This window comes from Aplysia californica, unplaced genomic scaffold (genome assembly GCF_000002075.1).
Source record: "Aplysia californica isolate F4 #8 unplaced genomic scaffold, AplCal3.0 scaffold00012, whole genome shotgun sequence".
NCBI classification, from domain to species: Eukaryota; Metazoa; Mollusca; class Gastropoda; order Aplysiida; family Aplysiidae; genus Aplysia; species Aplysia californica.
This window is the reverse complement of record NW_004797282.1, coordinates 668,815-682,960: the sequence shown is the minus strand read 5'-3', so window position 1 is coordinate 682,960 and position 14,146 is coordinate 668,815. Positions and strand designations below refer to the sequence as shown.

General features: G+C 41.1%; 2 protein-coding genes across 3 annotated transcripts in view; one reads left to right on the top strand and one right to left on the bottom strand.

The window, feature by feature from the left end:
• Positions 1-5,049, bottom strand: part of LOC101845738 (ubiquitin-protein ligase E3C) — a 35,412-nt gene extending 30,363 nt beyond the window's left edge. For both annotated transcript variants that reach the window (XM_005090051.3, XM_035970462.1), the window contains exon 1: positions 4,840-5,049. In XM_005090051.3, coding sequence (XP_005090108.1) covers positions 4,840-4,905 — 66 coding nt within the window. In that variant the 5' untranslated portion in view covers positions 4,906-5,049. The remainder of the gene's footprint in view (positions 1-4,839) is intronic.
• Positions 5,050-5,177: 128 nt separating this feature from the next.
• Positions 5,178-14,146, top strand: part of LOC101845514 (diphthine methyl ester synthase) — a 12,031-nt gene continuing 3,062 nt past the window's right edge. Inside the window, exons 1-6 of the mRNA XM_005090050.3 lie at positions 5,178-5,422; positions 9,050-9,110; positions 9,461-9,524; positions 10,225-10,333; positions 11,443-11,563; positions 12,665-12,704. Coding sequence (XP_005090107.1) covers positions 5,288-5,422; positions 9,050-9,110; positions 9,461-9,524; positions 10,225-10,333; positions 11,443-11,563; positions 12,665-12,704 — 530 coding nt within the window. The 5' untranslated portion in view covers positions 5,178-5,287. The remainder of the gene's footprint in view (positions 5,423-9,049; positions 9,111-9,460; positions 9,525-10,224; positions 10,334-11,442; positions 11,564-12,664; positions 12,705-14,146) is intronic.

The following is a 14,146-nucleotide window of genomic DNA, read 5'->3' as shown; positions in this document are numbered from 1 at the left end:
AAAAAATCAAATTAGGATAAAATTCCCCCCACCTCCATATTTTTATTAAGTCAGAGGGGCGAGCCCCCCTGAAACCCCCCTACTCTTGACTTTAACGAACGAAACTACAAAATCGTCGACTGAAAAATACCGGACCACTCGTATCATTTCTCGAGAACGGGTGGGGGGGTTCAGGGGGGACTGCCCCCCTGACAAATTTTTAGTACCGGCCTGTAGTGACTCTCCGAACACTCAGTTAACTCACAACACAGCAGCTGACATGATCATGACTTTGCACGGACTTGCGAAGTGCTCACACGAAAAACACCACCTGACACGACTGTCCTACACGGCCACGGCCAGTCGAGTAGAAAACTCCGGTGAGTAAAGACCTACCACATTGGTGACCCCGACATTGAAACGCAATTTCGACTTTGTGTGTTCTGTTTTGGATTATATTTTGAATCATATTTGAGCAGACTTGCATTTTCGTCACAACCCTTATCATCCCTTCAAAATATGCGAAAAGGATCGTCAAGTAAGTGCAGTTTCTATTAAACTACCAACATTTTGGACAGCCGGGCCGGAAGCTTGGTCTTGGTTCGCCCAAACTGAAGCGCAATTCGCTTTGCGAAATATTACCCAAGACGAAACTAGATACTACCATGTTGTCGCCGCCCTCGACAACAGCACAGCAACTCAGGCACTTTCAATATTAATCTACAGGGGTTAGGAGACCGTAAGCCATCAGAGCCAATGGACTCCATGTTAGGCCTACTGGGAGCGCACGAACCGTGCTTCCTTTTCAGACACTTATTCCTACAACAGTAGCCTGAATACGTGAGAGCCCCCCTGGCAACATTCTACCATCTCGACTGCCGCACGTTAGCACAAGAGGCCGACAAATTATTCCTTGCCGTTGCTCCACCCGTGACACTACTGGCCGTAGATAGCACAACGGCTGCTAGCAAGCCCAGACCTTGCAACTCGACAGGTGTATGCTTTTAACACCACAGATTCGGATCAAACGCCAAAAAATGAGTTCCCCCATGCAGTTACAAAGCCTCCAAAAAAGCATCTGCAGTTCAGGGAAACGAGTAGGTCGGCCAGCAGAATTCAGTCTGGCTTCAGAACCTTCTGTTGGCCCACAAAAAGCTCAATTGATTACCATGGACTATGTCTCTGGCCGCCGTTACATCATCGATACGGGAGCCCAAGTTTTGGTTCTTCCTGCTACATGGCGGGACAAACAGGCGAACACTTCAGGCTCTCCACTTTTAGCTGCAAATGGTAGCACAATCAATATATATGGAGCGCTCAACACCACCATTCGTTTCCAAAACAATGCTTTCGACGCCAGGCTTGTCATCGGCGATGTAAAGCGGGCCCTACTTGGTGCTGACTTTCTTTGTCGCCACAACCTACTGGTAGACATTCGTGGTCAGAAACTGATAGCGGCTCAATCTTTCAAAGTATACCTGCCATGTACTATCAGTTAGATTTCAGATTCTCAGCTAGCCATCATGGACCCAGAAAGCAACAAATTTAGGAAGATATTAACAGAGTTTCCTGAAATCCTCGAGCCAACCTTTTCAGCCTCCGAAGTGAAGCACGGTGTTTCCCATTTCATCTCCACCACTGGTCCACCCGTACATGCCTAAGCACGTCGACTACCCCCCGACAAACTACCCATCGCCAAAGCTGAATTCCCGAAAATGGAGGAAATGGGAATTATTAGACGATCTAGCAGTCCCTGGTCTTCACCTCTTCACATGGCTCCGAAAGGTAATGGAGACTGGCGACCTTGTGGCAACTACCGTGGACTCAACAATAGAACGACCCCAGATCGTTATCCAATTCCCCACATTCAAGACTTCTCAGCATGACTCGCTGGCAAAAGCATTTTCTCCAAAATCAACCTCGTTCGAGGTTACCACCAAATCCCAGTTGCGCAGGACATTCCGAAAACTGCTGTCATTACACCATTCGGCCCTATACGAATTTCTACGCATGCCATTCGGCCTTAGAAACGCCGCACAGGCATTCCAGCGTCTTATGGATTCCGTACTGCAGGACATTTCGTGCGCATTCATCTATCTGGATGATATACTCATTGCCAGCTCATCAGCAGCTCAACACATTAAAGATCTCCTATGGCAAGTTTGCAAAAGACTCGAAGAAGCGGGCCTAGTTGTTAGGTTAGAAAAATGTGTGTTTGGAGTGACCGAAATCGAATTTCTAGGCCATCGAGTCACACGAGATGGATCTACCCCACTCCCTTCTAAAGTCAAAGTTATAGAAGAATTCCCGAGGCCAACCACCTACAAAGCACTCCAAGAATTTCTGGGAATGCTTAACTTCTACCATCGCTTTTTTCTGCCTCGAGCTGCCTCAGTAATACTACGCCCTCTCTACGAAGCTCTGAAGGGAGAAAAGAAAAAAACAAAACTTTGCTGGACGGAACAGATGACTACAGCCTTCCAGGTCAGCAAACGCATGCTTGCCGACTGCACTCTCCTCTCGCATCCCAGAACAAACGTTCCCATTGCCTTAACCACCGACGCGTCAGATCACGCAGTTAGCTCTGTCTTCGAACAATATGTCGATGAGGCCTGGCAACCTTCAGCATTTTTCAGCAGACAACTTCGAGAGCCAGAACAACGGTACAGCACATATGATCGGGAGTTATTAGGACTCTATCTTGCAGTCCGTCACTTCCGATTTTTGCTTGAGGGTAGGTGCCTCACAGCATTCATCGATCATAAACCTCTGGTGGACGCTATGTCCAAGTTATCCCCACCCTGGTCAGCTCGCCAGCAACGTCACCTGACATTCATCTCAGAATTTACCACGGACATACGGCACATTTCAGGGAAGGAGAACCATGTTGCAGACTGTTTGTCCCGAGCCATTTTCCAGACCACAATAGGACTGGACTACAAAGCAATGGCTGAAGCCCAATGCACTGACATCTTTCTCTAGACGACAGCGCTTCTTTCCCAGGATTGCGCAGTTTCAATGGCTATCGAATCTGGAGGACCAGAACTGCGGTGTGACATTTCGACCTGACATCCTAGACCAATTGTACCTCCAGCATTTCGTCTACAGGTCTTCGATTTGTTTCATAGCCTCTCCCACCCAGGAAGGAAGGCTACAGTCCGCCTGATATCCCAGAGATTTGTTTGGCATGGGGTAAGGAAAGAAGTCAGCAAGTGGGTCAAGAAATGTACGGACTGCCAAGCTTCTAAAGTACAAAAGCATACTAAGGCACCCATCGAGAAGATTTCAGTGCCCGAAAAGAGGTTCAGTCACGTTCATGTCGATTTTGTAGGTCCTTTACCCCCATCACAGGGCTTCACTCACCTCTTCACAATCATCGACAGAACGTCACGATGGCCAGAGGCTGTCCCACTCAAGGACACATCAACAACAGAATGTGGCCGTGCGCTAATCAATCACTGGACCGCCCGTTTTGGCATCCCCATCCACATCACATCCGACAGAGGCCCTCAGTTTACTTCTGCCTTGTGGAGAGAGATGGCCGAGCGCCTTGGTACCAATCTTCATCATACAACAGCCTATCACCCTCAATCCAATAGACTGATAGAGCGATTCCACCGGTCCCTTAAGAGTGAGCCTACTCTCAAAGCAAGACTCCAAAGCACGAACTGGCTCGATGAACTGGGATGGGTACTGCTCAGTTTGAGGACTGCCCCAAAAGAGGACCTGGGAACTTCTGTCGCTGAGCTAGTTTATGGAGAACCACTCAGAGTACCGGGCAAATTTTTTATCAGTGACACTTCACCATTCGACCAGTCACACAGCCTCGCCAACTTACGATCCCAAATATGCAGTCACAACTAGCCAAGGCGACATCACTGCACTGTGTACCTACCTCCAACATCCCCTCGTCACTAGACACAGCCAAGTTCGTCTTCATCCGCTGCGACGCTCACCAAAAACCCCTACAGCGCCCGTATACTGGTCCGTACAAGGTTTCAGAAAGGCATGACAAAACCTTTCTTGTCGATCTAAGTGGTCACACGGAACACATCTCCGTCGACCGACTCAAACCAGCTTTAGTGGATCTGTCGCAACCAGTACGCGTTGCTCAGGCACCAAGACGTGGGCGACCTCCGTCTTCATCGCTTGTTAATCCAAGTGCAAAAATACTAACAATTCAACCCTGTCGACCCAACAAGCTGTACAATCCGCTCCTGTTACTCTACAGGAACCACAACAAGCATGCTGGAAGGTCTCACGTTCAGGACGTATCGTGAGACCACCTCCCCGGTTCTAGAACCTCCTGTCATGTCAGCGCTGGAGGGGGGCCATGTAGTGACTCTCCGAACACTCAATGAACTCACAACACAGCACTTTGCACGGACTTGCGAATTGATCACACGAAAAACACCACCTGACAGCCTGACACGACTGTCCTACACGGCCAGTCGAGTAGAAAACTCCGGTGAGTAAAGACCTACCACAGGTCTGAGATTCTTCATTGAGAGAAATTAATGAAAATCATGTATTCCTAAGGTAGTCGAGAACTACTGGAGAGCAAAAGGCATGCCTTCCCAAGACTGGCTCAGAAGAGTAGAAGAGACTGGCCAGAGAATCCCACATGGAAAATAAGTACAAAAAAAGGACCATGATCAACACCTGGAAATGTAGATCTAGATCTAGACTTAGATCTAGAATAGTTGTCTAAAAAATAAACGGTTCACAATGAACCCGAATACCGTCCAGGACATTCATAATTTGGAAAAAAGTGAAGGATCCAAAATCCTGAAATCAAAATGTCAACAGACACAACAAACAACAAGCAAGCGTGTCGCACAAGTCGGAACTAAAACTTACATTCTTACTCGCTCCTCTCAAAGACTGTATCGGTTTTTGTCGGAAATCTCCATTGAAACTGTACATTGTGAACAACAAACTTGGAAATTCCGCTATCCCAAACTGTTTTTAATTCCACACTTCACTTTACTGTCGAGTAGCCTACTGTGTATACACTTACTCCACTTTAACTCCACTACAGCAAGCAACTTAGCTGTGTCATTTTATTACGTCTTTGACACATGAATTGTGATTGGTGTTGATATAAATAGACAGCCAATGGATAAATCGTTGATAGAATTCGACGGATTTCGACAGGAAGTACTTCTTTTCTGATTAGGCCTATGTAATGCAGGCTACTTTTACTTTCGTGTTACAACTTCCGGTCTGACTTCCTCGCTGTACACTGTACACAGCACAGTCTGTCTTCAGCTGTTGTAAACTGTTTCTTTCGGCTAGATAAGATAAGATGTTCTATCTTATTGGAATAGGACTAGGTGATGCTAAAGATATCACCGTTAAAGGCTTGGAAGTTGTTAAAAGTTCCAAACGGGTATACCTTGAAGCGTACACTTCAATCCTAACCGTCGGCAAAGAAGCCTTGGTAAGAAGGTGTCTGTTATTATTAAAGAAGACAGTAGATAGGATTCTTAAGATCTAGATCTAGATCTAATCTAAATTTAAATCTAGAGCTGTACTAACAAGAATCTAGATCTAGTCCTAGAGTCTACTAAGTCTTGCACTTGTGTCTGGGCCAGTAGGCCTGAAACCCCTCATGGGTCTCAATAATATAGTCCGCTAAAGACACACTCGGGGATAGGGGGAGGGCTGGACGCAATACCAGAGGACAAAAAAACTGAAACTGTAAATAAATGTTTTATGTATAAAATTTTGATTACTAGATCTAGATCTACTTCACAGCTGTCTGCAAAGTAAATTGTGCGTTGGTGCAGGCCTTGTGTGAAATCGGGAACCTTCATATAACTTGTAAGCGTGTTATGGAACTTACTATTCGCGTGTCATTGGATTGGTGACAGTAAATTAGATATCTCTATATTTTAGCTTTCTGTTCAAGATTCGCTGATTTTCAGTATCACTGCAGCTGCATCTTGCCCTCCCACAGTTCTTACACCTCTCACACTGAATAGGTCTACTTGGGCTATTGTACTCTACTTTGAGTTTGAGCATTAATTTTTATCTTTCACGTTTTTATTATATAGGCCTATATATATATATATATATGAATCATCATAGTCGATATTCTGGTTCTAGGCTCAAAACAAGATTCATTTTTATATAGTTTATATATACAGGCAAATATATGATGAAGGGAAAATGTAAATAAGTCGCACAAGACCCCTGGCGCCACCATTTTCTGTACGTAATCAAGAATGTAAATATTTGGTACGTGACTCTTACTTGAAATTATCTCCCAAACCCTCAAATTGGTGTGAAATAACATTGCTTTGATAAATTGATGGTTTTTATTTCAGCATTCTAGAGTTCAACAGTATAATAATATAATAATAATGGGTGTTTCGCGAAAATGGGCTTCTGTGGCGATCACCCGGAAAGTTCCTCCTTTTTTAGAATTCTGAGTTGAGACCCATGAAAACCTCTCTTTGTTGTTAATGAAATATTACTAATACTGCTCATTTTGTACTGAAAAATAGCAGACGGCGTTGCCTTCAGCTCTTCCACTTCCACTTCCTGCGTCCCCAGTCCGGGTTCGGCCCGTAATTATTTCGATTGCCTGATTTGCGGCGAAAGCGCTGCAGACAGCGCATCTCTCGCTCTCTTTCGGATAAAACATTGATATCGAGTTTTAAAGTAAAGTCAATATCAATACTCCAGTACTCCTGGCATGAGTCCGGCCAAAACCGGAGATTGCATAAAACTATACAGTCTATGCCGGCTTTAAGCAGGGTCATCGGAAGAAAGCTTGAGCGTGCTTAATGCCGAAGCGTGCTTGAGTGTGAAGTAGACATACTCCAAAGATTTTCATGTAGAAAGTTTCCTGTGCTATTTCCCTTTGTTTGTAAGTAGGTCTATAGTGGTCCTGCAAAAGTGTGCACTGTAATTTTTACCCGCCGTGGTAGTTTTTTTAGTTTGTTTGTTTTGTTTTTTGGTCAAATGGGAAATGAAAACTTAATTGAGACAGCCAGTCACAATACAGCACACTAGGCCTACACACTGCCTTTGTGTACCACTGCCCGCTGTGACACATTCATACTACCGCCTTCATACTTCATATCCCACCTCGCATGTGATACATAATCAGTATTAATGGATAGCAAGGAGCAAAGGTGAAATCGCAACCAACCTCCCTTTCTCGTCTCCCCAACTCTCTTTGTATTTATTTCGTCTGTGGTGTAGCTTTGCCCTAGGCTAGATCCTATGTCCACGAGCGTGGCTGTATGTACATCCCTCTGCCTTCCTCTCCGCGTGTGTGTGTCTATCACTTGCGTTCTTTGTGCTTCTCTTAACACACTCACTGCTGCGGTGTAGACTGCGTTCAAACTTCGATGGGTCATCATGAAAGTATTGACTGTCTTATAAATGAAGCGTGCCCGAAGCCGAAGTTACCGTGCTTATAGGCGTGTAATTTATATAGTAGCAAAAATTTGGTAAGAGCCGTTTTGCGTGCTTGAGTCCAAGATGGGTGTTATGCCAGCGTGCTTAAAGCTGACACGGACTGTATTATAAAATGTGTCTCGACATAGTGGAATCAGGCGCTCGTCAATTTTGGGGCTTATTGGGAAATTGGTATCATCTTAAAAAATTATCCATGTTGAACAGTAGTCAAATTATTTGTGATTGAAGAAGGTCAGGGTCATCTGGTTTCAGAGGTAAAATTTGCGAGAAAATGGCAGCCAAAGTTTGTTAACTTCCATTGCCTGAAAGTCATAGGAAACTATAAATTTACATTGTTTTATGCCTTTAATCAATGTTTTTAAGTAAATCCACATAGAAACATAGAAATGTGTTTTTAAAAGGACATAAAAGGTGATGACCAAAAAAAGAAAATAAGAAAAAAATTGCCCATCAGCCAAAAAAATGCAGATTTCTTAGATTTCACTACTTTGACGAGCACCTGATTTCACTATGACGCGTCACAAATTAATAATTAAATTAATAGTAGTAGTGTACAACTCCGATCAAACCTGAGGTGAGTGCACTGTCGGAGTCTCACTGTCACACAGCAGTATGCTCAGAATGAATTCTTGATACTCTTATCATCTTTGTCTTGTTGATTAGATTTCAAATGCTCCAAACTTTGATATTTTACTCAGTCATGGAAGGTTTTTACAGTTTAACACGGATAGGTCGAACACAGCAGACTCGAAGTCACGCATCCTTCGAACTGTGCCTACGGTCCCGGTTTGTTTGTTTTTTGTGGCGTCGGTGGCCTAGTGGTTAGGCTTTCGGACTCGCAACCGTAAGGTCGTGGGTTCGAATCCCGTCAAGGGCCCGACGTTGTGTCCTTGGGAAAGGCACTTTACACGAATTTTCCTCACTTCACCCAGGTGGGAATGGGTACCCGGCTATAGACAGCGAAAGATCTTGTCAGTTTGTTAGTGTTTGAGCGCTTAATCGGCTGCTCGCACTGTATGCTTCCCGGGAAGCTGAGAATGTTTCTGAGTGTTCTATGGTCTGCTGGGGTAATAATATAGTGTAAAGCGCATAGAGCCTGCTGCTGAGCGGGGATATGAGCTATACAAATGCTATCTATTATTTATTATTATTATTATTTTCCTCTTTATCTTTGTAAGACATCCCTCGAACTACCGACGAATTCGAGCTATCCGTGTTATACTGTATTTACCTTTTGATCAAGTGCCCGTTTACTGTTTATAGTGGAGCCTCCTTGTGAAGAGATCTATGACTTTTAGATTTTCGTTTTCAATAATAATTGCGAGGTAAGAGTGAGGATTAAGATTACAGTGAGTACTTTTGTTTTGTCTTACTTACAAAAATTTCAGTCTTTTAACCATTTTAGTCTGATGGAGTTCCTGACCAATCCTTTTCGTCTGCCTGTGCATAAAGTTATAAATAGCTTATAGATAGGCATCATGGTCAGTTTGATTCTTGGGTTATTACCTATAACGTGAATGAAAATAAGAGAGAGTGATATCTTCAAATAGCTGATAAACCATGGTTCGTTTACACCTAGCATCAAGCAACAATGTTAGTACATCTATTGAAAATATTATAATCTGTTATTTTGCAGGAGTCATTCTATGGCAGAGAAGTAATACTGGCAGACCGGGATATGGTGGAGCAGGCCTCCGGTGAGTACCTTTTCAGAACGATGAAAGAAGAAGATCTAATACTTATACACTTAAGCATTTTAAAAACAGTTTTATGAACTTTTTAATACTCACTGTTAGCTGTGAAGGCGTATAACAGGTTCAATGAAACGTAATACTCAAAGGGGTGGAAAGCCTTTTTTTTTTGTTTTGTTATATTAATCTGTTGAGCAAACTTCTTGTGATTATATTTGAACATAGCACTCTTGGTTTTTTTATGGTTGTTGTTGTTTTTTTTTATTTGTAAAAAAATGAACGTAATCTATAAACCAAATTAGTCTTTGTGTGTTATAACAAAGTGTTTAAATTGTTATCTTTTATGAATCCTTCAGATGAGCTCATGGAAGGGGCTGATACTGAGGACATATCGTTCCTTGTTGTTGGAGACCCTTTAGGGTGAGTTTTGTACTGTTGTCCTTGACCTTGACCATCAATTATTTATTTATAGAGGCACCAGCCATCTATGTTGTGTGCACTTTCTTCTTGTTCCTTTTACCTTTGTGCTTGTTTAATATGCTGTTTCATTTGTAATTAACTTTGATGATAAGAAGCATGATGGAACCTCCTCAGATTTAAAACTCTCTCTCTCACTCTCTCTCTCTCTCTCTCTCTCTCTTTCTCTCTCTCTCTCTCTTTCTCTCTCACAATCACTCACTCACTCTCACTCCTCTCTCTCTCTGCTTTCCTCTTCTTCCCCTCTCTCTCTGCTTTCCTCTTCTTCCCCTCTCTCTTCTGACTGGTAAAGTAAAGATGCTGCTTTGTTTCTTAAATGTTAGTAATTGAATTTACTGCAGTACCATATGTACACATATAGATATGTGTTTTCTTGCTTTTACAGGGTAAATCTCCCCTGGTCTATTATGAGGAAATGATGAATGAAGTCTGCTATAAGGGATGCCCTTATTGTGACACCGGAATATTAGTACCTAACTTTAAGAATTAGACTTCATTCAAGCAAAGGACCAGCCAGGGAATTGGTATCCAGTACATGTTGTTGTAGTCTTATTATGATGCTCACACCGTTTTTAAGTTCTGTGATTGAAATGAAAATAAATTAGGAATACTATTAAAATTATGACTTTTACCATTTTTGCAGAGCAACTACCCACACAGACCTGATCCTTCGTGCTGTAGAGAAGAATATCCCATACTTTGTCATCCACAATGCTTCCATCATGAATGCTATTGGATGTTGTGGACTGCAAGTAAGAAATTGTTGTGCTGAGTTTTGCAGAGAAAATACAGTGTTGTATATTACTCTCTGTATCTTGCCAAGCAAATCAAATCACAAATGAAACTGTCTAAAGGGGCCACACATTGTTCAGAGAAAAAGTGGCTGTCTGAGACAGGTGACCGTCTTACACAACGTCATTAAAGTGTGAAAAATATGCGAAAGAGAGGGAATGGGAAGTGGCTGTTTGTACTGTCATTTAAAGGTGGCCATTAAAGTTGGTTCAACTGTATTTAAATCACTCTCAATACTTTGCATGGTCTCTTTGTGTTTATTCAAGAGATTATTTATGTGTCTGTGCCCTTTAGGTTGCCAATGTTTTTATTGCAGATAAAGAACCTCCTTATTGCAGATTGATGCTTAAACTTATATTAATACCCCAGTTTAATACTGGTTTTTCAGAAGTTTCCTTTAAAAAAAAAAAATTTTTTTAGCTTTTCACTTGATGTCAATGTTCTGTAACTTTTTGATGATGGAACACATGTGTTGATATAAATATGTTGTCTTGAATGAGGAATGAGCTTGATTTGTTATTTGTAATGTTTTGGGGGGAAATGACTTTATTTACCAGACTGTGGTGCTTTTTTTTTTAACAGTTCACCTCAGTATAGCATCTCGTCTTCAGACCACAAAATGTTCCTGTTACTTTGCTAAGCTGCATATGACCTATACCTGAAAATGGGGATGGTGAGGCTCAGGGTATAGAAGACTGTATGTTGCAGCTGAGTGCTGGTTATACCTGGAGAAAATAGCTTTACTGTATTTTAACAGATGCTTTTTAAAACATAATCTTCTTCCAAAAGTTGTATTGGTTGTGGCTAGTGAAATTTTTATCACAACCGCTGAAAATGTAGGAAAATGTTTTACTGTGTGTAGTACAGCCGACTTCGCTTGAGTTGATCTTCAGTTAAGTTGATCTTTTTCTCGGGTCCCAGCGCCTCTTTTTATTCTATTTACAGTTCTCAAAAGTTAAATTTGACTTCGGATGAGTTGATCAGTTTTTTTTACTCCCCTGACGACATCTACTCATCCATAGTCGACTGTAGCATTTTTACCATTATGTTGTTTTCCCTTTTGTTTCAGCTGTACAACTATGGTGAGACAGTTTCCATTGTATTCTGGACTGAAGATTGGCAGCCAGAGAGTTTTTACGATAAAATCCTTGTCAACAGAGAGAGAGGCATGCACACTTTGTGTTTGCTCGGTATGTGTTATTTATTTTTTTATTTTTTTTTTTTTTAAGTGGGTTTTTTAATACTTTACTTTTTGTAAACACTGTTTTCATGTACGTACCTCAAATCTTACGTTGACCTAATGCAGTTGCGAATGCAGAAAAACTCTTACTAAACTAAACTAAATCTTATTTGTCTTTTGGTTTTATTCAATGCGATCCACCTGTTTGTTATTTTTCATTCAATGTATCACCACCTTTTTATATATATACAAACCAGCTCTTTCCATCTATCAGTTATATGGAGAAAGATGTGGGCATGGAGTTTGTGACATTTTTTTTCACCTGGTTAAATCAGTAGGGGTCATTCTCTTGTTTATGATAATTAATTGTTAATCAAATTATTTTTTAAAAAGTCGTCTTCAAATATAGACATATATGATGCAGCGTGGTGGAATCAGCTCTCGTCAATTTTTGGGCATATTGAGTTATTGGTATCATCTTAAAGCTTGTTCATTTGTCTTGCTTTTTATGAAAAAATTACCCACCCATCTTCAATAGAAGTGGAGATATTTTGGATTGAAGGAGGTGGGGGTCACCTGGTTTAAGAGGAGAAATTAGGGAGAAAATAGCTGCCAAAGCTTTGTAAATTCCAAAGCTGGAGAGTCCATGGAAACTAAATTTATATTTTTGTGCCTTTAATAAGCGTTTTCGATGAAATCCTCATGGGAATGTGTTTGTAAATGGTCATAAAAGGAGTTGAGCCAAAAAACAAAAATTTGATAAAAATTGCTAAGCAGGGAGAAAACTGCTGTTTTCCTCTGTTTCATTTTTTTGACGAGAGCCTGATTCCACCACGCTGCCTCACATATGCATTAAATGATGTACCCTCATGTGAAACAAACAGAGCACAGGTTTCTTTTATCTTTTATTTATGCAGCTGATTTTATTTCTGTCTTAAAGTTGAAATGTACAATTGTCCCTGTCTTTTACTTTTAGCTTAAATTTATTAACAAGCAAGAAGGATAATTATTGTTTTTAGTACAATGCAAAATATTTATTTGGAAAGCGTTTTCATCTGGGAGTGTATTTCAGGTTTAAAGTATCCTGTGCTTATTTTTTTCATTTGGTCAGATATCAAGATGAAAGAACAGACAATCGAGAACTTGATGAAGTAAGTTTTGATGATCATTATGATGACTTTTCCAGTGAAGTGTATTTAATTGTATTGTGTTAGCTTTTGTATGCGAGAGAAAAATGGACCTTTTTAAAAAAAAGTGTTGGTGCCGTATACTCTAATCTGTACAATTCAGACAATGTGGGCATCAACCCTGTCTGTCAGATCCAACCCACGCTGAGAGGGATACAATCATGTTCAAGCAGATTACGATAGAGGTACTCATAAAAATTCTTACCATTCTGAAATCAAATTCAGGTATTGTGCATGTGATGGTGGAGTGCCTAACTTCCACATGACAGACCCTGTTAACAATGGCTCTCATAGGAGTACTTTGGTAACGGACACAGCGAACTTACAAATTCTTCATTTAGAAGCCTGTCTTGGTATTTGCTGAGTCAGACACTGTCAAGTGGAATCACAAAATTTGTCTGAGCGAAATGTAAGAATATTTTTACAGAGGAAATTCTATTAAGAGACAAAAGTTGGGGGCTCTCCCTTCAAGTTTTACGTAACCCGATGAAGGGAAAACAGCATCACAATAATGGCATCTTAGTAAAAAGAAAGAATAATCATATTTCAACGGTACTCATATGATAGAAAAGATCTCAAGTCTGTTGGCTCCAGGTTGTTGAGACATTCATATCATTACGCCAAACATATGAGAGGCAGCGTGGTGAAATCAGGCGCTCATCAAAATACAGAAATCGGAGAAACAGGCATTTTCCCAAAAGTTACGAAACTTTTATAAAATTTTAATTTTTTTGCTCTACCCCTCTTATTTCCATATATAAAAACACATTTCCAGGTGAATTTTACTGAAAAATATATACGTCATTTTTCAGTTTTCAAGGACTCTTTAGCTATTGGAGTTACCAAACTGTGACGGTCATATTCTGGATAATTTCACCACTGAAACCAAGCAACCTCACCTCCTTCAAATACAAATGTCTTGACTTCTGTTCAAGGTATACGGGTATTTACACACAAGTGGTCCACAATTAATAAACGGGGGTTGGACAAGTGGTCCATCCAAAATAGTAAAAGGGGGGGGGGGGGGGATAAAAAGGGGGGGGGGACACATTCATCCTCATACCCCTGTACTAGTAGGAACAAATCTGTGTTATTTTTCCTTCAGTGAATAAAAGGTCAAGAGATCATGAAATTTTAGTAAGTTACTGTGACATCTTTTCCCAATTACGAACAAATTTTACAAACCAGTTTCATTTTTTTTCAAATATACACCAATGTACAAGTTTTAAAAATGCACAGAAAATTGAGATATCCAACCTGGCCGGTACTAATACTGATGGTAATTTGCCATCTACAAAAAAATAAAGAAGTTTTATTCAGATATCTAGATTCTATATATAATGTTTCATATGACCATCGGTCGGGGCAAGCTGGAAAAAAATAATAAACGGGGGGTGTGGAATAAG